We start from the raw sequence: 25,892 nt of genomic DNA, 5'->3' as shown, positions 1-25,892 counted from the left end.
TGAGGTGGACACTATGGGAAACGGTGGCTTGATCAGCATAGCTCTGACTGTTAATGAACAACTTAATACATTATCCCTCTTAGTAGTTTTTTTATCTGTTCTACTTAATATGACTGGTTTAGTTCTGTAATTGATGCACAGTTATTCTTAAGTGTTGAAAATTAACTGAAATGTGATCCCTGTTGAACATGGGAGTGGGAATGGGAGAGGGAAGAGATGTATAATTTGGGACATGCTCAGGCTGACTTGCCCCAAGTGGTGGAGTTGGAAGCATACCAGGGGATTCCAATTCAATCCCATCGAGGTGGCATGTACCAATGCCATCTCACTAGTCCAAGTGATCAATTTCAGTTCACAATTGGTCATGGTGGAGGGACTGGGAGTCAAAGGGAGCACATAAACAAGTCTAGTACCTGCTAACGCTAACCGATGGAGTAAATAAAGGGGAGAGTGATCCAACATGGGAAGTGAGATACTCAGCAGACTCATAGAATGGCAGATGTCCTAAATAGCACTCTGGCCTCAGAATCAGCCCTAAAGGCATTCGGATCTGGCTGAAAAGCCCATGAGAGTATTTCAGGCATGGAAAGCCAAGACACTCTGGCAAAAGATCTCTGTGAGTGAGATCCCAGTGGAAAGAACACGTCATCAAAGAAGGAGGTACCTTTCTCTGAAGGGAGGAGAGAACCTCCACTTTGACTATGACCTTGTCTAAACAAGATAAGAGTCGGAGAACTCAGAGGGCTTCCATAGCCTTGGAAACTCATGACTGGAGCATAGGGAGATTACTGATGCCATAGACAGGAGTGTCAATTGGTAAAGTCAACAACAGGAGTCACTGTGCACTTACTCCTCATGTAGGATCTCTATCCTTAATGTGCTGTACATTGAGATTTAATGCTATAACGAGTACTCAAACAATATATTTCACTTTGTGTTTCTATGGGGTGCAAACTGTTGAAATCCTTACTTAATGCATACTAAACTGATCCTCTGTAAAAAAAAAAAAAAGAAATTATCAATTCCCAATTTGACTCTCACTGGGATTAAACATGACAATAGGTCTGCTCTGATTTCATCATCATTTAAAAAAATCATCTATTATTTTTCACTTTATGTTTCTGTGTGGGAGCAAACTGATGAAATCCATACTTAATGTATACTAAGCTGATCTTCTGTATATTAAGATAATCGAAAATGAATCTTGATGTGAATGGAAGGGGAGAGGGAGTGGGAAAGGGGAGGGTTGTGGGTGGGAGGGACGGTATGGGGGGGAAGCCATTGTAATCCATAAGTCGTACTTTGGAAATTTATATTCATTAAATAAAAGTTTAAAAAAAAAAGAATTTTATTTTTAAATTTTTATTTATCTCTTTACTATATAGAGAGCTATATAGAGAGACAGACAGATAGAAAGAGATCTAACATCTACTTGTTGACTTCCCAAATGCCTGCAATAGCCAGGCTGGGCCAGATAGAAGACAGGAGCCCAGAACTCAATCCAGGACTCTCCCATAGGTGGTGGGCCCAAGCACTTGAACCAACATTTGTTGACTCCCTGGGCATTAACAAGTTGCTGGATTCGAAGCACAGCCTGAACTTGAAGACAGGCACTCTGATATAGGTTGCAGACATCCCAAGTGGTGTCTTAACCACTGTGCCAAAGTCTCACCTCAGAATTAAAGAGATTTAATTTCACCATACATTTATATAAATAGGGAAAAATAAAGGAAACTCTCATAATAGATTATATAAGTATAAAATTAAAATTTGTATAAGGAGATGGATATCCTAACACTATTAATACTCTGCCTGTAAATCTGGGGAAAATATGTACATATCTCATGTTGTATCCCAACATTATAGAGAGATTAAAAGTAAATATCAAAGTGAAGATTTGGCAAGCTTTGAAGTAATTGAAGTCACAAAAGAAAAGACATACTGCTTTAAATAGATAAAAGCTAAAATGTACAGAGAAATAGCAAAAATAAAATACTGGAAAAATTCACAAGTTTATTAAGCAAGAGATGAATAGTGTTAGTATCTCAGCACTGGCATGACGCAGGATGGAGACAAATAATTTGGACAGATAAAAGTACAAAAATAGACTATATATATATATATGGAAGTAAAATAGGGAAAGCTTGCATGTACCAAATGTGAATTACAAATTTTAAAAATAAGATATTATATTTCATTGAAAATAATAAAGGTGACATTACCTAATATTGTGAAATTTGTATGTAACCATATTGTGTGATTAGCAGCAAACATGTTTGAAAAGCAATTTGATGGCCTGCACCGTGGCTCACTAGGCTAATCCTCTGCCTTGCGGCGCCGGCACACCGGGTTCTAGTCCCGGTCGGGGCGCCGGATTCTGTCCCGGTTGCCCCTCTTCCAGGCCAGCTCTCTGCTGTGGCCAGGGAGGGCAGTGGAGGATGGCCCAAGTGCTTGGGCCCTGCACCCCATGGGAGACCAGGAGAAGCACCTGGCTCCTGCCTTCGGATCAGCATGGTGCGCCGGCCGCAGCGTGCCGGCCAAGGCGGCCATTGGAGGGTGAACCAACGGCAAAGGAAGACCTTTCTCTCTGTCTCTCTCTCACTGTCCACTCTGCCTGTCAAAAAAAAAAAAAAAGAAAAAAAAAAAAAGAAAAGCAATTTGATAGTATATACAAAATGCTTATGTCCATTGACCCTTGTGATACAGTACTTTGGAGAATTTATCCTAAGGAAATTATCCAAAAGAAGGAAAAAGTTTTTCCTTGCAGGAGTGCTTATATTAATGGAAAATCGGAGTAGCCAGAAATCTTAACTCTAAGAAAATAAGAATGCTTTAATTGTGAGTCATGTACTCAGGAGAATATCAGGTAGGTATTAAAATGAGTTTTATATGCTATATGGAATTATAAAAAACATTCTTCTAATACAAAGATTAAAAGAAATTACATGTGTTTTATAATATATGCTGTACGGTATATAATCAAAAATTAGATGGCAATGTAAAAAGGATTTTCTGGTAGGATTGGGTTTTTTTCAAGTTGTATTTATTATTTACTTATTTGAAAGGCAGAATTAGAGAGGGAGAAACAGAAGGAGGTTCATTGATCCATCCATTTTCATTCACTGATTCACTCCCCAAATACCCACAATAGCTAGGGCTGAGCCAGGTCAAAATCATGAGCCAGGAACTCCATCTGAGACTCCCATGTTGGTGGCAGTAACCCAATACTTAGACCATCATCTGCTGCCTCCCTGGCACATTGACAGGAACCTAGATTGGAAGCAGAGAAGCCAAGACTTGAACCAGATTCTCCCATACTGGATATAGGTGCCCCCGAGCAGTTGCTTAACCTGATGTGCTTTTATTTATTTATTTATTTATTTATTTTGGACAGGCAGAGTGGACAGTGAGAGAGAGAGAGAGAGAGAGAGAGACAGAGAGAAAGGTCTTCCTTTGCCGTTGGTTCACCCTCCAATGGCCGCCACGGCCGGTGCGCTGCAGCCGGTGCAACGCGCTGATCCAATGGCAAGAGCCAGGCACTTATCCTGGTCTCCCATGGGGTGCAGGGCCCAAGCACTTGGGCCATCCTCCACTGCCCTCCCTGGCCACAGCAGAGAGCTGGCCTGGAAGAGGGGCAACCGGGACAGAACCCGGCGCCCTGACCTGGACTAGAACCCGGTGTGCCGGCGCTGCAAGGCAGAGGATTAGCCTAGTGAGCCGTGGCGCCGGCCCCTGATGTGCTTTTAACACGTGTCCCTATGGTGAGATTTTTAATGACATTTTTATATTCCTCCTGGCTTTATTTTCAAGGGATATAGAGGAAAAAATGACAAATGACAAAGACTTCTAAGAATAGTGTTAGAAATATTAAACTATGTTGCTGATTGATAATAAGTTTTATTGTTCGTGTTCCATGGACCATAACCACTTACAGTATTTTACATATATTCTGCAGTGTTTTAAAGCTGAAAAAGTAGAAAGTTAAGGCAGTATATACTTGACTCCATATAACTGAAGGACAGCAAGAGGGAAGTGCTATTAGAATAGACCTCCTGTGGTTGGAACTGTGACATAGCAGGTTGAACCAGTTTCTTTACCCCCTGTGGCAGAACACTGGCTCCAACATGTTGAATTTCATTATGCAGGTGTAAGTATTATTAACATTATTATAGATTACTATTTAATTGATTATTTATTTGATAAAAATTTTAAAATAATTGAAATCATACTGTATATATAACTTTATATCTAATTTAAAGTAACATTCCTCTAAGATAATATTACCACAAGATAAAAATGTGTAAAGATGTTTATTTTCATCTACTTACAAGGCAGAACGAGAGAGAAAGAGAGAGAGAAGGAAAGAGTGAGTGAGCTCCATCTTCCATCTGCTGGTTTACTCCTTAAATGCCCACAAATGGGTCTGGGCCAGGCGAAAACCAGGAGCCTGGAACACCATCCAGACTGCCCACATAGGTGGCAGAGGCCCAACTACTTGAGCCATCATCTGCGCCTCCCCAGATGCATTAGCAGAAAGCTGTATTGGAAGCAGAGCAACTGGGACTAGAACCAGCACTCTTACGTGGAATGTGAACATCCTGTGCAGTGGCTTAACCCACTGTGCCACAATGCCTGCCACTGTTAAGATGTTTTCACTTGCTGCATAATATTCCATTTTAAGTAGACATCACAGTTTATTTCTTTATCTCCCTACATTTGAGCTCGTAAAAGTGTTTAGAAACTTCCATTATAAAAATAATGTCACAAACATCTTACACTATATAGCTTTGCATACGATTCATATTGCCCTGTGACAAGCTTCCTAGAAGTGGCATTATTAGATAAAGGAGCATTAATACATTTTGAGATGTTTTTGATTCTGGAAGGTTATGTCAGTTGTACATGTTGCTACCCGAATTATAAAAGAATTTCCATCTCTAGTATATAGTTAGGGCATTTTAGGCTTTTTAACTATATTCTGGAGCAGCAAATGCATAGTTTTTGGATAGCTGTGTGTACCGTATTATCACATTAATCCATTAAACAGTTCATTTTACATATATATTTGAGTCTTGCACAACTTATTCTAAAGGCCATGGGTACATAGCATTTTTTTGTGTGCTTTGATTCTGTGTGTGTGTGTGTGTGTGTGTGTGTGTGAGAGAGAGAGAGAGAGAGAGAGAGATTGATTGATTCTGCGATATTGCTTTACTATTAAATCCCAAAACTAAAGTAGTTACTTTTCTTTAAGTTTTGTATCTTTGTAGCCTTGACAACTGAGCCAGTCCTTTGGAGAATAAACGATCCTGGACTGCATTTTCAGGACAATGAGCAGTGCCAAAGGCATGAGAGAGAAAGACTAATGGATAGGACACTAGACTAGAAATCAGATGCCTTAGGTTTTATTCCCAGCTCTATTTGTCATTGTGCGTCATGACCAAATTTGATTAAAGAACTTGCCCAATCTGTGAAACGGGGATAATATGTCTTACCTTACAGGGATGCTAGAGGGACTCATAAAATATTTTTTTCTAATACATTTTATGTTCTTCCAAAAGAGTTCTAATATTAGAAATCAAGTACTAGTCTCTCAAATTTGAATGATAGAAATTATGTTGTTTTCAAATTCTTTTATCCTTTTTATTTGATATTTTATTAATAACATAAAGCCTTTGTTAGTTTCTTACGCAAAGTGAAGACTGAGTCAGAATTTCTCCAAGTGTAGCAAAAAGTGATACTGCACATATGAATAATTAGTTTTTGCTTTGTAATTTACATATATTTTGTGTATTTTTAAATTATCAAATAGTAAAGCACAAGGAGGAGAATTCTTTAAAAAAGTCACCATAGGCTAACTTTGGAATATAAAAATAGTATAAAAGTATATTTTTACAAATTTGTGATATATTCCTTTGATGAAATGAGCAATGTAACAGTGACATGTAAAATAATTTATTTTCATTGAGTCAACATTTTTTCAGAGTTTCACTACATCTATAATTTTATCTCACTTTTCCTTTGTAGAAAAAATATTTTTCATAAAACAGAAATCTTCAGAGGAGTAGAACAGTTAGCTGAGAAATCTGAATAATGTCTCAGTCTCATTTGAAATTGCCATGAAAATTCTCCTGGTAGAGGCCAACATTGTAGTAAAATGGGTTAAGCTGCTAAGTTTCTGCTCAGGATGCCTATATTGCATGTTGGAGTGCCAGTGCAAGACTTGGCTACTCTACTTCTGATTCAGCTTCCTGCTAATGCATCCTGGGAAACAGTGAATGATGGCTCAAGTGCTTGGGTCCCTGCCACCCACATGAGACACGTGGATGGAGTTTCTGGCTGCTGTCTTGGCTTCACCCAGCCCTGAATATCATAGGTATTTGGGGAGAGAACCAGCAGATAGAAGATGCCCTCTCCCTCGCCCTCACCCTGGTTGCCCTCCTTGCCCTCTCTCTCCTTGTCTTCCTCTCCCTTGCCCTCCTCTTCTTTGCCTCCCTCTGCCTCTCCCTCGTCTCCCTCTCTGTCTCCTTCTCCTTCTCCCTACCTTTCAAGTAGATGAAAATAAATAAAAATTAAAAAAAAATTATCATGGTAAAGAAAATGCTATTCTCATCCTCTTAAACTAGCTTGTGATATTCCTTAAGTACATGTACTCTTAAGTACATGTGTATTTTAATAATTCAGTTAAAAGTACAGATTGTACATCCATCCATCTATTCATTCATCTAACAAAAATGAAAGATCTTCAAAAAGTTCATGGAAACTATATGTTACCAAAAAAATAACTTTTAATTCCATTCTCCATGAGGTTTCTGAAGTACCCTTATGTTAAGAATATCTCCTGTGTTCCCGGCACTGTGCTATGGACCATGGATATAGCTTATAAGAAGAGAAAGTTCTTGCTGCCATGGAATGTGCATTTTAGTGAGTGCAGAAAATACCTCGTAGTAATAAGAGCCCCCAAGGTGTAAAACAGAGTGATTTTTAAGACACTCTTTTAATGATGGGCTACACCTTGTGGGATTGTCAGAGAAAACTTATATGAGCGGGGGATATTTGAATGCTGGGAAGGAGATAACTGTGCATAGATTTAGGAAAATTCCCTTATGAGCAGAAAGAAGAACTCTTGCAAAGGCCCTAATGTCGGAGTGGGCTTGGGGTATTTGAGTGCCAGATGAGAAACTAATGTAGTCGGAGGTTACTGAAAAGGGCTGTGGCATGGAATCAGGTGAAGTTGTAGGAGATAGAGACAAAATTACACAAGGTCTTTTTGGCCTCTAGAAGGAGTTCAAATGGACCAGAGTTTGGATTTCTTTTACTTACTAGCTGTTTGATCTCAGATAAATTTCTTAACTTGTGTGAGCCTCCATTTTGTCATTTGTAAAATGAAGAATCATTATTGCATTGCAAGGTTGACTCTGAGAATTAAGGCTAATAAATATAAAGAGTGCAGGAATGGAAAGCCAAGATATTCTGTCAAAAAAAAAAAAAAAATACCTAAATGAAAGATCTTCGCGAGTGAGATCCCAGTGGAAAGAACACGTCATCAAAGAAGGAGGTACCTTTCTCTGAAGGGAGGAGAGAACTTCCATTTTGACTACGACCTTGTCTAAATATGATCAGAGTCGGTGAACTCAAAAGGCTTCCATAGCCTTGGCAACTCATGACAAGAGCCTAGGGTGATTACTGATACCATAAACAAGTCAACAACAGGAGTCACTGTGCACTTACTCCTCATGTAGGATCTCTGTCCTTAATGTGTTGTTCAGTGTGAATTAATGCTATAACTAGTACTCAAACAGTATATTTCACTTTGTGTTTCTATGTGGGTGCAAACTGTTGAAATCTTTACTTAATATATGCTAAACTGTTCTGTATATAAAGAGAATTGAAAATGAATCTTGATGTGAATGGAAGGGGAGAGGGAGCGGGAAAGGGGAAGGTTGCGGGTGGGAGGGAAGTTATGGGAGGGGAGCCATTGTAATCCATAAGCTGTACTTTGGAAATTTATATTCATTAAATAAAAGTTAAAAAAAAAAAGAGTGTAGTGCAGTGACTGATGATGATGAAAGGGCAGTCACTACATGTCTCCTCTGGAGCTAATTGTCTTGCATTTATATTTAAATTTTATAATTTATATTTAAATTTAATTTTCAAAGCAATTCTTTAAGATGCAGTAAAACTCAGAACAACTGTCATTTGTGCAGTTAAACAGTGCTAAGTGGCAGGCATTCAAATCAATATTCCGTGATTCCAGTATCAGTACCTTTACATAATATAAAGGAGTCAATCAGTCGATTGTTATCTGGTTTTATATGTAAATACAATTTATGATGTACATGCTTTTCCAGATGAGAGCAATCTTTGATACTGCATGAACAGCTCTCATTAGACTGGATCTTTAATGCATCTTTACATTCCTCCTGATGCTTAGGATAATGCCTAGTTCTTCCCAGAGACCATTATTTTACTCCTTGATTAAGTGAATCTACATAACGATACTAATACTTGCCAGTAACATTCCATAATTTTTGAAAAAAAAAAAGAAATCTTCAGATTTTATTTTTCTAAAATTTCTCATGTTTTCCAAAGACATAATCATTTAGCAATCTCTTCTTTTGAGAATGATCTGCCCTTAATTTTATTAGTCACAAATTTCAGAATAGTACATTAACCTACTGAGCTCCAGGTGGCTCACTTTTTTTGTTTTGTCTACCTTGTTTTGTTTAAGGGAATGTAGAATTGATACCGAAGTCCTGTAACTGATGTTAGATTTAAGAAGTATAAATTGTTGTATTTAATATAAATATGTAATTTAAAAATCATATGAGTAATATTCTTTATTATTATTATATATTGTAATACTATAACAATAATATTATATAATATTATTCTAATATTATTCTTTGTTATACAAATCCCTCACTGAGGGGTGGGCATTTGGCACAGTGGTTCAGTTGCTGCTTGGGACACCCACATCATACATATGGGTGCCTGGTTCAAGTCCTGAATACTTCTCTTCTGATCCAGCTTCCTGGTAGTGCACATCTGGGAAGCAGCAGGTGATGGCTCAAGAACTTGGGTCTCTGATACCAATGTAGGAGATGCTGGTGGAGTTCTAGACTCCTGTCATCAATCTGGACCATCCCTGGATGTTGAGGGCATTTGGGTAGTGAACCAGTGGATGGAAGATTGAGATCTACCTCTCTGTCAAATAAAATGGAAGTTAAAAAATTCAAAAGCACTTTAAAAACGCTCACTAAATGTATTTTATAAATTGAAAGGTTTATTCATTTTGTGAGAAAAATTATAAAGATATTACTGGTTATACATTTACTGTTGAAGATAGTTAACATCTGTATCCTACTTTGGATAGTAGAGGAAAAAATTAAGCCTTTTAAAGGTGTGTGTGTGCGTGCGTGCGTGTGTGTGTGTGTGTGTGTTGAATGGTTTGGACATATTAATTTTCTCTGAAAAGTAAATAGCATACTAAAATAGTAAATTATAGAATGTAAACCATGAAGAAATATAATTTCTAACTAATTACTGCGAAGTAACAGGGATATGTGTCCTCTTATGTTCAAATTCACAACTCAGCTCTTTTGAGGTTAGAAGGCTACCATAAGAAACAGATGGTTGGTAATCTATAAAAAGTAATGCCATCATATTGGGTAATGTTATACTGCTGTTTCTATTGCCATTCCCTCTAAATGTAACATGAAATATAGCACTTAAGGGCCAGAATGTTATATTTTTATAAAAACCCTATGAAGACTATATGCTCAAGTACTAGTACAGTATTCTTATCAGGTTATTCATTCAAGTTAGGCTAGGGCTTTAGGTATGCAGTATTTTGTGATATTCATTCTATACTATTTGAGAAGTAAGATTGGTTTTCGTGTAACATAGATGAATTATTTATCACAAGAAAGCTTGAATACCCTCTAAATCTGTCACAGCTATAGAAAATAAACATAAGCATTTGCATTTGTTAGGTAAAATCAGTTTATTGAAATGAAACCAGAAATGACCAACTTCCATGTATTCTCAAAATTTGCATATACTCATAGAAACAAATCATTGCTCTTTTAAACATTAACCAGACCATCCTCCTAAACTATTATTTAATTCTGAAGATACATGTTTATTTAACTAACCTGAGCATTTATAGACTAGATAACTTTCCTGTAAATAAGTGGTCACTTTTTAATGTTGCAGTGATTTTTTTTTAGAGGCCAAATCATATAATACAAAAACTGAGCATTCAGTTGCATATATAAAAATAAAAATGCCATCTCCCTCTTGCTCATTCTTGTTTGTCTATAAAATATTCGATTATTCGATTTTGTACTTCTTCCTGTGTGCTTCTTCTTCTTCTTCTTCTTTTTTTTTTTTTTTTTGGACAGTCAGAGTTAGTGAGAAAGACAAAGAAAAGTCTTCCTTTTCCGATGGTTCACCCTCCAAATGGCCGCTATGGCCGGCGCACTGTGCTGATCTGAAGCCAGGAGCCAGGTGCTTCTCCTGGTCTCCCATGTGGGTGCAGGGCCCAAGCACTTGGGCCATCCTCCACTGCACCCCCTGGCCACAGCAGAGAGCTGGACTGGAAGAGGGGCAACCGGGACAGAATCTGGCGCCCTGACCGGGACTAGAGTAGATAGGAATAAAGAAAGGGAAAGAGATTTTCTATCTGCTGGTTCACTTCCCAAATGCCTGCAGCAGAGAGAACTGAGCCAGGCTGAAGCCACAAGCCTAGAACTCCATCCAGGTCAACCACATGTGTGGCAGGGGGCCAGGCAATTGACTCATCATCTGCTGCCTTCCAGGACACATTAGCAGAAAGCTGGATTGCAAGCAGAGAAACCAGGGCTCACACTAGCACTGCAATATAGGATGCAGGCATCCCAAGCAGTGGCTAAACCTACTGAACCAGAAGGCTTTCTCTCCCCTAGCTGCTTCTGTGTGCCTCCCTGCCTGAGCCACCATTTAAAATGAAGATAACGTCTGTCACTTCACAGACTAAACCCTTCCAATGCTACCTTCTCACTTATGGATGACAATTCCTGAAATGTGATCAAAACATAGGCCTCCTTTAAAGGAACACCCTTGTCAAAGACCCCAGTGTTGACTTAAAATATATTTTTTTGAAAATTTATTATTGGGGCTGGTGCTGTGGTATAGAAAGTAAAGCCTCTGTATGCAAGTTGGCATCCTGTTATGTACACTGGTTCGTGTCCCAGCTGCTCCACTAATGATCCAGCTCTTTGCTAATGGCCTAGGAAAAGCAGCAGAAGATGGTCCAATTGTTTGGGCCCCTGCCACCCACGTGGGCGACCCAGATGAAGCTCCTGGCTCCTGGCTTTGGCATGGCCCAGTACTGCTATTGTGGCCATTTGGGGAGTGTAGCAGAGGATGGAAGATTCTCCCTTCCTCCCTCCCTCCCTCCCTCTGTAAATCTGACTTTCAAATAAATATATAAAACACACAAAAATAGAAAAACTGCAGAATTTTTAAATTCTTACATGAATCAGGAACTATTAAGACTATGTTCAGGCCGGTGCTGTGGCTCACTTGGCTAATCCTCTGCCTGCGGCGCCGGCACACCAGGTTCTAGTCCCAGTCAGGGCACCAGATTCTGTCCCGGTTGCTCCTCTTCCAGGCCAGCTCTCTGCTGTGGCCCGGGAGTACAGTGGAGGATGGCCCAAGTCCTTGGGCCCTGCACCCGCATGGGAGACCGGGGGAAGCACCTGGCACCTGGCTTCAGATCAGCATGGTGTGCCAGCCGCAGAGGCCATTGGGTGAATCAATGGAAAAAGGAAGACCTTTCTCTCTGTCTCTCTCTCTCTCTCACTGTCCTCTCTATCAAAAAAAAAAAAAAGACTATGTTCAGTGAACCCAAGTTGAGAAACATAAGCCATGAGCTTCCTGTTAATTGATCTCCTAGCAAATCTCCAAATATGGCATGTTTAATATGCGTCAATGTTTATTTTTGCTTCTTGCTAGCCTAGCCTTATCTGCCATGGCTAGACAGCTTTCATAGTTTGCCTGACTTTCCCCAAAAAACAGTCTGGTAACCTACCCTTCAGACCCCCATACCACCCTTATTTACATCTATTATGGGCATTCATTATATTGATTAATAATGATCTTTCCGACACCCTATAGAAAATAAGCTGTGCAATAGTAAGGGTATGTCCTAGTTGGTCTCTGTACCTCCAGTGCCTGGAACCTCATGGAAATTCAGTAAATGTTAAATGGTAATACTCTATTAGGAAAAGTGCAATAGGAGATAAATCCCTTTGTCTATATGGTATTATTTCATGAAGAAACTGAAAACCTGGATAATCAATGTGTGTGCTGAGAATATGGTGGTCAATTAAAATTTTATACTCTAGAAAAACAAAACTGCTTTCTTATGCATATGGTGGCATATTCCAAATCATATATTCAGAAGGGCAGGACCTTAGAGATCATCTAGCTCACTGGGTCTAAAACTTCATTTTATTTAAGACTAGAGCAGCTTTTCCATAAGAAATCATATGTGGAATATGAATGTATAAAGTGGTTAAATATGTAAATATTTTCATTGTTGAGGGAACAGAGGGTACTCCCAATGTGCCTTTCATTTTGCCTACACACTCGTAAGCCCCTAAAGCAGCCTTGAAAACACCTACAAGAACTCTGCCCCCTCGGAATACAGTTTGAAAGTAATAGTATAATCTTTTCCTAGGCAGGAATCCTTTCCTGAGCATCTCAGAAAGATGAGCAGCCCACCTCTGCCTGAATAATTAGGTGACCAGAAATTAATGACTTAATGACATCAGTATGTCTTTTCCCCTAGGCAATTGTTAAAGAAAATACTCATTAAATACATAATGGCAGCAAACATTAATTAAGTATTTATTATATACTGGGCATTGTGTTTTACTTGGACTCTTATTTCATCCTCATGACAAGCTTGAGATTAGACACTGTATTGTTTCCATCTTGCAAATAAGGAACCTAAATCTTACGAAGTCAAGTAATAACTGGACTAAATTCACCTAGCTATTAAGGGTAAGGAATATTTTAGGAAATTTTGCCCACTTTTCTTGTTACTTATTATGAACAAACTGGGCCCCATGAAGATGATTTACAGGGCCTTCAGAAACTCTGTAGTTTGGTTCTAGATATTTTCTAGTTACGCAGTTTCAGACAGGTCATGACATCTCCATGACTCAGTCTTCAGAACTTCAAAAGACAAAAAAACTGTTTTTAGTAATGTGCTTCTCTTGTTAGATGAAATAGTGAATGGGAAGTGTTGCAAATGTTGTTTGTACTATAAAAATATAAGGTGCTTTTAAAGGATTTATTTTACTTATTTGAAAGGCAGATTGACAGACAGACAGGCAAAGAATTCTTCCATCCACAGGTTCACTCGCCAAATGGCCACAGTGATAAGGGCTAGGCCAGGCCTAAGCCAGGAGCCAGAAACTCCTATGTGGGTTACAGCAGTCAAAGTACTTGGCCCAATTCTGCTGCCTTACTAGGTACATTAGCAGGGAGCTGGATCAGAGCTGACCAGCCAGTACTCCAATCAGCTCTTTGATACAGGATGCTGGTGTCAGTGTTGTAGCCAGCAGCTTAATCCACTGTGCCATGATGTTGACCCTAAGATATTGTTGATTTTTAAATCTGCTTAATTTGATGCCAAAGGTACACATACATTTATTTGGTTGTCAGTTAGTTACAATTCCTTTCTTTTTCTTTGTTTTAGGATCCTTTGGATATTTTTTACTATTGATTCACTATCTCTTATCAGCAGGTAGATATAGAATTGAATAAAATTTAGTATATTCATTTTTGCTGACAGCACATGCTAAAGTATTTGTAAAGCTGCAGGTTTGAAAATAATGGAGTAATTTTTTTGTTTTGTAGAAGGAATTTTTCTTTATTTCATTTACAGTTTATAGCTTCATTACCTACTTAAAATGTAGTTTCTATCTTGGCTGTAGGAAACATTTATAATCTGCAAACGTATTATTCAACTAGGTTTCTTGTGGTGTCCAAAGCTACTCCTGGAATTGGATCTATAAAATGGTAAAACAGGAAAGCAAAAAAATTATATTTAAGTATCTTTATGATCTTTGCTCCAACATAACAAAGCTGATAAAGTTTTCAATACTGTTTCTGTATTTAAATAGTACAGTACCAAGACTGGTTATGCCAAATATATTGGCTATTCTTTACATTGTCATAGATCAAATTATGCCCATTTTCCAAAGTCATTATTTGTATACATGTACTTCTTTTAAAATAATACCATGCTTTTTCTCCTTTAATGAGTCAGTGGATGGAGTAAATGTGATGTAATTGCAAAATAGAGGAAAGTGGCTACTATAAGGTTTCTTAACTTGTTTGTGCTATGTACTCCTTTGACATTCTTGTGATCCCTTAGATACAATCTTGGATTCATCTTTTTAAACATAAATCATGAGGTACTTAGGATTAAAAAGGAAACTGGGCAGGTGTTTGGTGCAGTCATTAAGATACTGATTGTAGGCCGGCACCGCGGTTCACTAGGCTAATCCTCCGCCTTGTGGCGCTGGCACCCCGGGTTCTAGTCCTGGTCGGGGTGCCAGATTCTGTCCCAGTTACCCCACTTCCAGGCCAGCTCTCTGCTGTGGCCAGGCAGGGCAGTGGAGGATGGCTCAAGTGCTTGGGCCCTGCACCCCATGGGAGAACAGGAGAAGCACCTGGCTCCCGCCATCGGATCAGCACGGTGTGCTGGCTGCAGCATGCTGGCCGTGGCGGCCATTGAAGGGTGAACCAACGGCAAAGGAAGACCTTTCTCTCTGTCTCTCTCTCTCACTGTCCACTCTGCCTGTCAAAAAAAAAAAAAAAAAGACACTGGTTGAAATGCCTGCATTCCATATAAAAGTGCCTGAATTCAGGTTCTATCTCTATTCCTGATTCTAGCCTCATAGTAACATGCATGCTGAGAGGCAACCATGATGTCTACATGATTGGGTCCCTGCCACTCTTGTGGCAGAGCTGGATTGAGTTCCTGGCTCTCCAGCATTTGGAGAATGGACCAGTGGATAGGAGCTCTTTCTGTCTGCCTGCTTCTCAAATAAATAAAAATTAATAAAAATTTAAAGATCAATTGTATTAAATATTCTTATAAAATTGTTTTTAAAAATTATGGCACACTCCAGAGACATAAAACTTAGGCTCACACAAAAACCTGTGGAGAGATGTTCATAGGAGTTTCAGCCATAATAAACAAAAACTAGAAATGGACCAAGTATCCTTACGTTGGTGAATGGTAAAGTAAACTATAATGTATCCATATCATGGAATACTGCTTGGCAACTCATGGGAGCAAACTACTGATAGATGAAAAACTTGTATGAACTTCCAGGGAATTATGTTGAATCAAATAAGCCCATGACAATAGTTTACATTGAAGTGGAAAATTTTGAGGGAGGAGGGTGTTAATTGTAAAAGGTCAGTGTGTGATATCCTTTTGCTGATGAGACTGTATATATATGTATATTGATTGTGGTCATTGAAAGCATGATCCTGCAATTTTTAAAAGTTGCATGAAACTACATACATATATTTGGTACATCCATAAAATTCTGAGCTTTTTGAACTCTCATATACTACATATTAACACGCACAGAGAAAAGTAGGGGATTCTGAATGAGAAAAGTGGAATTTATCAGTGTTAGTATCCCAGTTGTGATATTGTAAAATAGATTTACAAGGTATTACCAGTAGGGGAAGCAAGGGATCTCTATGCAGTATTTCTTTTTTTAAAATTAGCTTATTTTGTTTAAGGATTACGATTTCATGCATTTAATATATACAGATTTGGGAACATGATGATTCTTCCCCCCACCTCCCTCTCACCCATACTCCTGCCCTTCTTTCTCTTCCTTCTTCCTTTTTCATTCATATTTTTTAGAGATCAATTATTCAGATAATTTTTATACTCATAAAATTAACCCTACACTAGAGAGTTCACTTATCAGTATGTAGAAAAAAAAGAAAAAAACTAGTATATATATATATATATATAGTTCCTTAAAAGTCAAGGAACAGGCTGCTCAAAATCAATGCATCTCAAAGTGTCAGTTTTGCTCCTATAGCTTACATTTTAGTTACCATATTAGTTACCATAGATCAGAGAGACCTCAATTGATGGACATAAGATTCCATATCTTAGCTATTGTAAATTGAGCTGAGATGAACATGGGGATACAGATCACTCTTTCAAAAGCTGATTTCATTTCCTTTGGATAAATTCCCAGGAGTAGGATGGCTGGGTCATATGATAGGTCTGTAATCAGCTTTCTGAGATATTTCAATACTGTCTTCCACAGTGGCTGTACCAGTTTACATTCCCACCAAGAGTTGATTAAAGTACCCTTCTCCCCACATCCTTGCCAACATTTCTTGTTTGTTAATTTCCATATGGGGGCCATTCTAACTGGGGTGAGGTGAAACCTCATTGTAGTTTTTATATGCATTTCCCTGAAGGCTAGCGATCCTGAGAATTTTTTCATGTGTCTATTGGCCATTTGAATTTCCTCTCTTGAAAAATGTCTGTTCAGGTCCTTTGCCCATTTTTTTGACTAGGTTGTTTGTTTTGTGGTTGTTTAGCTCTTCAGCTCTTTATATTTTTAGGAAGTTTACCCTTTATCAGTTGCATAGTTTGCAAATATTTTCTCCCATTCTGTCAGTTGCCTCTTCATTTTGCTGAGTGTTTCTTTTGCAGTGCAGAAGCTTCTCAGCTTGATGTAATCCTGCTTGTTAATTGTGGTTTTGATTGTGTGTGCTTCTGGGGTCTTTTCCAAGAAGTCTTTCCCTATCTGCATTATTTTTTACAGCTGCTTGCATGTTTTTACTATCTCAAAATAGGCAGTTTCAATAAAATTGTAGCCACAGTAATGTGCTTCTTTATATTTGTTAAATAGTAAGATAAGTGGCAGGCTGCATAACTGGGGTAATTTTGAAGGTGTGATGAACATAAATAATATTTGAAATACTTTCCACAAATATTTCTATGGTATGATAATAACTGTGACTTCTATTTGTGACTAAGTTGCCAGTGCTGTCAATACTACTGTATCAGATGCCTACATTCATAATTCAGAGAAAATCTAAACTTAAGGTAGAGATTACTAAAAATAAAGATGTTGTTTTCCCTCTTCCAAATTTACATATTTCTTGGATTAAGTGCCTAGATTAAGAACCCTTGGGTTAGTTTATATCTGTTCATACTTATCTGATATATCTCAAGGGCCTCTGTCAAATAAAAGATAAATATAATGCTTTTGCCTTTTTTCTCAAGTGCTGTGGCTGGTGATAAGGGCTGATAAAAAATGCCAGGAGGAACACTTTTTAGTTTTAAAGTTTTACTAGATGCCATTCACCAATATGCACATTGTTCATCATAATTGCTTAATACTAATTTTAAAAGGCAAGAATGAGTAGGTTTTAAATACTGAATAGACTATGCATTTATTATTTAATAGGAAAGAAAAACATGTCAACTTGATCATTTACTGTTCAGATTGAGCAATATTGAATATCATTAAACGTTTTCATTTATATTGACTAACAAATCAGTAAATGACAGTTTAGCCTTTTATTGTTGATGTCTCTCAGAGTGTCCATATCAAATGAGGCTATGGTTTTACAAGAAATGGAGTTCAATATTTTGAGATAAACATTGTGCTTTCCATTATCATATTTGTATTTAAGTTAACATTAAAATTTTATTTTATTTTATTTTTATTTTTAGTATTTCTTTTTTTATTTTTATTTTTGACAGGCAGAGTGGACACTGAGAGAGAGAGAAAGGTCTTCCTTTTGCCGTTGGTTCACCCTCCAATGGCTGCCATGGCTGGCGCGCTGTGGCCGGCGCACCGCACTGATCCGAAGGCAGGAGCCAGGTGCTTCTCCTGGTCTCCCATGGGGTTCAGGGTCCAAGCACTTGGGCCATCCTCCACTGCACTCCCTGGCCACAGCAGAGAGCTGGCCTGGAAGAGGGGCAACCGGGACAGAATCCGGCGCCCCGACCGGGACTAGAACCCGGTGTGCCGGTGCCGCTAGGGGAGGATTAGCCTAGTGAGCCGCGGCGCTGGCCTTGTTAACATTAAAATTTTAAATATATTGTATATCAAACTTAGTATTTGACATTATTATGGAGTATTTTCCTCTATATAGTTTAAATATGTTTCACACAAAAGAAGTAACAGTAGAGCCACAGAATTTAATATATGTTTAGAATTTCTTTGTGTACTTGTTATTTCTCACAGTACATATGCTCTAAGAGTTCATTCTATGATGGTCTTAGATTCTATAATTTAGGGGTGAAGTGCTTAACTGATATTTAATATGCAGACATTTTAATAAGTAAATAATAAGTTATTTCATCAGAAGAAAACTTCTAAATACTTTTCATTCATTAAACATTTTAGCTAATCACATTTATACAAGCTTAGTTAAATCCTTTTGGGAAAATGGTACGTATAATCTGAAGAATTATGATGCTTCTACATTGCTATAACACAGCTTTTTGTCCCCTGCCCTTGAATTTGAGATAGAATATGTTCTCCTAGTTTCCATGTAACTTTCACTCTCTGAAAATGTCTTTATTAAAAATAATGCTTTTAGCAATGGGAAATGACACTATGTGAAGTTGTCTCATGATAATTATTTTCTACATGGGGTTTTTAGTAGACTTCAACTGATAATAAATAGTATATTTTACCCTCCATTTTCCATGCAATTAAAAGTTTTCAAAAATCATATGAAATTATTTAAGTATTCTAATATAATGTATTGACAACACTTTTTGTACATTTTTAAAATATATTAACTCTAATATGCTCCCTTTAAGAGATATTTTTCCTACATAAGTGGAGAAAAAGCTTCTAAAGGATTTCAGCAGTATATTCAGAGTTGTATAACTCACCAGCTACATCACAGATTGACTTGGAAGGGGCACTTTTTTTGTATTTCCTTTTTCTACTTGAACTCAAGCAACTGATGACGAAGAAAATGGTTTTTCCAGTTTCTAATGCTTTTAAACCTAGAGGAGTGTCTCAAAGAACAGTACTATGAACCTTTGCAGATATGATTTCAAATTTATTCATCTATAACATTGTATTTTGAGAGAACTACAATGATTAATAAAACACTCACTTGATTAAAATAGCCAAATAAACTTGACTACATTAGGGTTTATCAATCATGGTCAATAACAGCAACAATATTAGTGTATTCATGACAATATTATCCTTCCTATTTGACAACGACACTACTGATAATAATTGCTATCTGTGTGTACATTGCAGCTGAAAGTACCTGTGTGTAATCAATAGCTCTGTCTGATGTCTGCAACAAGAGACCTTTACAACTAAAATCTGAAACCTTTTCTTAAGTTATAGGTAAATCTGTTTTACATTAAAGAATGACAGGCCATGCTAAGACTAAGTCATTCTGGACTCAGAAGTGGTTATCTATACTTCAAACTTAAACTGTTCTTCTTAGAATGCTGCTTCTCTGGTTTTAATATTAACTTTGAGATCATAGATGGGGGAGTGTGTGATTATTAAACTGACCCAGAGTATCTTTTAGATCTTTGTGTACCGCGCTAGAATAACACAAGCACAGTCATACTGAAAGTATCTCAATCCTGATGATTTTCAAATTAAAGGATGGCCTCAAATTAGCAAAGGTTTTTGTTCACCTGTTTTAGAAGGGCATGTACACTAATTGTTAACTTTGCACTATTTTTTAAAGATCAAATGGGCACAGTGGTAATTTTCATTAATCTCATACAGAACAGCTAATTAAAATTTCCATTATTATCCATCCATTATCTATTTGTTTCCTTTGTTCACTATCAGAACAGGATGTTAATAAAAGCCAGTCTTTTATTATACTCCTATTAAGTATAGTGAGAATTAGTTAATCTTTCACATTGTTTTGTTTTTAGGTTATTTCTTTCATAGGTTGTACCATGTTGATTATGTTGAAGATACTTTGACTCTTTGCAGTAGAGATTTTGGAATTAAATATTTGTTGCATTATTTTTTAAAATTCAACATTGGGAAGATGTGGTGTATAGGATCAGAATATGTGTGTTTTAGAGACCACGTCACTGATTATGTGAACTGTGACAACAACCTGGATGTTATTTTTTTAAAAAAAGTTATTTATTCAAAAGAGTTACAGAGAGAGAGGGAGAGATATAGAAATCTGGTTCACTCCCCAGAAGGCTCAATGGCTGGGAATGGGCCAGGCTGAATCCAGGAGCCAGGATCTTCTTCTGGGTTTCCCAGGTAGGTGCCAGGGCCCAAGCACTTGGGCCCATCCTCTGCTGCTTTCCCAGGCACATCAGCAGGGCACTGGATTAGAAGTTGAGTAGCTGGGACTCGAACTGGCACCCATATGGGATGCCACCTTTGCAGGCAGAAGCTTAACCTGTTATGCCTTAAGGCTGGCCCCTGGATTTGTTATTTCTGTCATGAGAATGTTAGAAGAGCTGATCTTCAAAGACCAATGCAGCCTTAACATGTTTTCATAATTTTCAAATATGAATTTACACTAAAACTCCAAAGCTCTACCCTAGGTAAAAGCATCTATTCTATAAAGTGTGTGTGTGTGGATATAGATATAGGTATAGGAATAGATATAGATATAGATATAGATATAGATATAATTATCTGAGTTCCTGGCTCTTGGCTTCAGCCTGACCAACCCCAACTATTGTGGGCATTTGAGGAATGAATCAGTGGAAAGAAGATCTTTCTCTGTCCCTCCTTCTACATCTTTGTCACTCTACCTTTCAAATAAACAAATCTTTTCAAAAATATTATTTTAGTGCAATAATATTTTGAAATCCATGGAGTTTTTCATAATATGCATTTTCATGAGCTTTAGGAGGACCCCTCATTTTTTATTCAAGTAATGAGCACCACCTTTGCAGTTTTCTTTCAAATAAAGAAAATGTTGAGGTGTATATATAATATACCTTTACTGCTCAATTCTGTGAACAAGAATTTTTTAAGACTTTATTTATTTATTTGAGAGGTAGAGTTATAGACAGTGAGAGGGAGAGACAGAGAGAAAGGTCTTCCATCTGCTGGTTCACTTCCCAAATGGCCGCAATTGCTGTAGCTGAGCTGATCCGAAGCCAGGAGCCAGGAGGTTCTTCCAGGTCTCCCACGTGGGTGCAGGAGCCCAAGGACTTGGGCCATTTTCGACTGCTTTCCCAGGGAGCTGGATTGGAAGAGGAGCAGCCAGGACTAGAACCAGTGCCCATATGGGATGCCAGCGCCGCAGGTGGAGGATCAACCTGTGCCTCAGTGCCCGCCCGCCCCCGAAGAATTTTTAAATTTCTAGCACACTGCACACATTTGTATGCAACAACATATTTATATATCCTATACATTGTTTTACTTTAAAATTTTTGTAAAGCTATTGTTTATGATTTTGTATTGTAGGGCGGTCTGAAAAACAGCAAACACGAATGCACCCTGTCTTCACAAGAGTATGTTCATGAATTACGATCTGGTATATCAGATGAGAAACTTCTTAACTGCCTAGAGTCCCTGAGAGTTTCTTTAACCAGCAATCCTGTCAGGTAAGTAGTTCCTGTGATTTTGTTATGAATCATACAATTACCATTGTTTGGGAATATCAGAACTTATGCTACTTTAAACTCATATTTTCTGAAAGGCTGATATTAACTAGAGTATTAATAAACTTCTTAAAACTTACACATTTATACTGTTAACTGACTACAAAGTATTATGGAAGACGTTACTTGCCAATGGGGGATTCTAATAACTCTTGTTCCTATACTAACCATAAGAAAGGCGTTAAGTTAATAACATGTAAAAATGTTTTGAAAAGAAAAAAAAATTGATGTGCAATGTAATATCAAAACATTCTTGGATCTACTTACACAGTTGCTACAATCTGAAGTTCAAAATGTAATGGATAAATCTATATAGAAAACTTGTTGTGGTTTTTCTGTTTTTACATTTTTTTTTATTTTTTGACAGGCAGAGTGGACAGTGAGAGAGAGAGAGACAGACAGAAAGGTCTTCCTTTGCCGTTGGTTCACCCTCCAATGGCCGCCGCGGCCAGTGTGCTGCAGCCGGCTCACCGTGCTGATCCGATGGTGGGAGCCAGGTGCTTCTCCTGGTCTCCCATGGGGTGTAGGGTCGAAGCACTTGGGCCATCCTACACTGCCCTCCCTGGCCACAGCAGAGAGCTGGCCTGGAAGAGGGGCAACCGGGACAGAATCAGGCGCCCCGACCGGGACTAGAACCTGGTGTGCCGGCGCCGCAAGGCGGAGGATTAGCCTAGTGAGCCGCGGCCCCGGCCCTGTTTTTACATTTTCTTATGTCTGGTACTTTTCAGACCTGCCACAGAGCCTTGACAGTAGTGTAGAGCTCATTCATCCAATTTTAAGTACAAGTTGAAGTATATATTATTTATTCATATGCACAGTGCACTTGGCAAACTAACTGGAAAATTAGAATTTTACAACAGAATTTTAAAAGGCAATGGTAAGATGTGATCGACTTCAGAGTATGATAATTGTCCAAAGGTGCCTGTCTTGCCATTTCTTCTAGAATTCCTCTGTTTTTAATGATTTGAACAAGCAATATGAGTTCTTTGAGAGCAGTAACCACAGTAGTGTTTTTCTCTTTGCATATAACCTACAGCACCCTCACCTTTCTGCCAAGTACTTATGTGCTCCAAAAATGTCTGCTGGATTGTTCAGTGAACCATAAATTAATCTTTCAAAAGTAACTGTAAGTAGTTGGCTGTGGCTCAGCGGATTAAGTTGTCGCCTCTAACAGAGGCAGCAGCACAGCAGATGTGTTCCAGTATTAGCGGGCAATTGGAGTCCTGGGTGCTCTGCTTCTGATCCAGCTCCTTGGTAATGTGCGTGGGAAAGCAGTGGAAGATGGTCCTAGTACTTGGGCTCTCGCCACCTGTCTGGGAGACCCGGATGGAGCTCTGGGCTCCTGGCTTCCTCCTGTACCAGCCAGGGCTGTTTGGACATTTGGGAGTGAGCCAGTAGATAGAAGATCTTTCTCTCTCCCTGTTACTCTGCCTTTCAAATTAAAAAAAAAATTATAAAGCAGTAGTAACCTTTATGAATGGGATGATGGTAGTGGTACTGAGGTCTAGTTAAATGCATTTTTATAAAGATGGTGAGGGTGCTTCAAATTACACTTGAACTCTTAAAATGTAGCAGGGCAATGACTCACCCCAAAAGATTATGGGAAGAAGCAAAAACCCATCAGGCTCCGATGGCTGGAATTGCTGCGTTCTGGTAGCTGATTGGCTCCACAGGTTGCATGAAGATGGCTGTGGTGCCCTGCATAATATGTCGGCTTGCAGCTCACGGGTAAAGCGCCAAACCAGCCTGTGGAGTCCCCTGACAAGAGCCAAGCCTCATCTCTCCTCAGCTGGAGCTGTCCTTAAGATGATTAAGAGTGAGTTTGGAAGCCACAGTTGCATCTCTGCTGAGGGAGGAGCTAGTGGTGGCAATGACCAACCATCTGACTGAGGCACAATGCCTGTTACGATGGTGAGATCCAGGGCCCGGTCCAACAGGTTATACCTTGTTATGTAAGCCAGCTGCTCGCCTCTGGTTGATAATGTGTTCAAGATTAGACGAATTGAGATTTCCCAGGTTTCTGTCATGGGGATAATCAGGAAGGTGGAGAGGGCTCCAAACTAAATTCTCTGCAAAATTGATGATATGACCCCAAGCCAATCCCGGTTTGGCAGTCACTTGGTAAAAATAAAGTGAAGCAGGAAGCTACTGTGCTGCCAGTTGGAGTATATGCCAAAGTGTTTTGTGTCCTTCAGTTGTTCATGGGAGCAAAAAGCCTTGTAGTATTGAAAATCCATGTCCTGGAGGATATGAATGAGTTAACCATGCATGTTCTGGAAATGGTCAGTGCATACATGATGCAGAATAAAGCCCGCCAAGGGGAAAGCTGACAAAATGAAGATGGCTATGATGTCAGCTGCATCTGGAAGGAGGTGCTCCACTCGATTCACATGTGTCCTCACCAGGAAGGGAAGAGCGTACAGGAGCTGCAGACCCAGCTCTGTGGTCTGAGCGAGAAGGCCATCAAGGAAGCCATTGATTATCTGGCCACCGAGGGTCGCATCTATCCCACCGTTGACAAGGAGCATTTTAAATCTATTAAGGCAGCAAAAGCATCTCATTGTCTGAAGATGTTTGCCTCTGGCTGCGAGTTATTTTGACCCATTGACTTTTAGGAAGTAGGATTTTTCAACAGAAGCTCTCCACTGTTGATGTACAATTTAATACTTTATCCTTTTTAGTATTTTTTGTTCTACTTAATACTATTGGTTGAATCTGTAATTAACACACAATTATTCTTAGGTGTTTAAATTTAACTGAAAAGGGATCCCTGTTAAATATAAGAGTGGAAATAAGATAGAGAGGAGATGTACAATTTGGGACATGCTCAAGCTGACTTGCCCCAAATGGTAGAATTAGAAATGTGCCACAGGCTTCCAATACAATCCCATCAAGGTGGCATGTACCAATGCCATCTCACTAGTCCAAGTGATCAATTTCAGTTCATAATTGATCACACTGATAGGTCTAAGAGTCAAAGGGATCAAACAAACAAGACTAGTATCAGCTAATACTAACTGATAGAATCAAAAAGGGAGAGAACGATCCCCCAAACTATCGATATTTGTTTAAGCATATGAGACAAACTTTTCTTCCTCTCCAAAGCCAAGAAATTGTATATGGTGTTCTTGTGAAAAACACAAATGTATAATGTACTACAAAATTGTTACTTAAATTATACATTTTTGAAAATTGTAGTCTTCAGAAACTTAAGCAATTCTGAGCCACTGTTAAAGCTTACCTGTCTTGGAGACATTCATAGTGAACTAGGGGCCATAGGGGGCATATTTTTTCCTCAAAATTGCAGTACTGGAAGAATTCTAGGAGACACTGTAGTTCTTTTAAAAAAATAAATGTTACAAATATTGGTATAAATTTGGCACTTTTAGGGTTTTTTTTTTTTAAGATTTATTTATTTATTTGAAAGGTAGACTGACAGGGGAGAGACAGAGAGAGAAAGATCTTCAATCTCCTGGTTTACCCCCAAATGTCTGCAACAGCTGTGGCTGAACGAGGCCAAAAGCGGGAGCCAGGAATTCCATCCAGGTCCCCCACACTGGTTGCAGGATCCCAAGTGCTTGGGCCGTCATTGGCTGCTTCCCAGTAGCATTAGGAAGAAGCTGCATTGGAAGTGAAACTGGTTCACATGCACTTTGATATGGGATATGGATGTCCCAAGCAGCAGCTTAATCTGCTTTGCCATAGTGTCCATTCCACAATATTTCTTTGACATCACTTATACAAATGCAGAAAGCTTGAGATAAAAATCTGATACTTAAAATTGTAACTGTCTCCTGTAGCTACTTTTTCCTCCAACTCTAGGACTGTACCTCCAGGACTAGAAGAGAAGAGCCTTTTTTTTTGTTTGTTTGTTTTCGTGGGAAGTTAAACTGCTTTTGTGCTTACAGATTGGTACATTGAGATATGTATGCCTAAATTTAAGGCAAAATGCTGATTTCCCACTCATCTTTGATAGGTGTCATCTCTCTGTGTTCTTTTGGGGTTCTTTTTGGCTTTGTGAACTGCCTCACTCCCTACACACACACACAGACACACACACACACACACACACCTTGCCACCTTTATTCTTCTGAGTGGAATCATGTGGTTTTGTGGGATTTTACTGCAGATGAAGAACTATAGTAGAAGAATAGTAAATAGATATGGCTATTATATGAATGGAAATCAACAAAAA

The 25,892-nt window shown here is 38.6% G+C and overlaps 2 protein-coding genes across 5 annotated transcripts in view; both read left to right on the top strand.

Annotated features, from left to right (window-relative positions):
* The window catches only part of DIAPH2 (diaphanous related formin 2), a 947,972-nt gene that overhangs the window by 198,987 nt on the left and 723,093 nt on the right, over positions 1-25,892 (top strand). For all 4 annotated transcript variants that reach the window (XM_051827761.3, XM_089323876.1, XM_089323878.1 and 1 more), the window contains one exon: positions 21,501-21,640. In XM_051827761.3, coding sequence (XP_051683721.1) covers positions 21,501-21,640 — 140 coding nt within the window. The remainder of the gene's footprint in view (positions 1-21,500; positions 21,641-25,892) is intronic.
* Positions 23,174-24,421, top strand: RPA4 (replication protein A4). Its single transcript, XM_070066576.2, is given in 4 exon segments — positions 23,174-23,624; positions 23,627-23,669; positions 23,671-23,786; positions 23,789-24,421. Coding segments are annotated over 4 exon segments (996 nt in total). The 5' UTR covers positions 23,174-23,296; the 3' UTR covers positions 24,298-24,421.

This window comes from Oryctolagus cuniculus, chromosome X (genome assembly GCF_051225735.1).
Source record: "Oryctolagus cuniculus isolate XC-2025 breed Fujian yellow rabbit chromosome X, ASM5122573v1, whole genome shotgun sequence".
NCBI classification, from domain to species: Eukaryota; Metazoa; Chordata; class Mammalia; order Lagomorpha; family Leporidae; genus Oryctolagus; species Oryctolagus cuniculus.
Note: the sequence above shows the minus strand (reverse complement) of the source record. Positions and strands in the feature narration are given on the sequence as shown.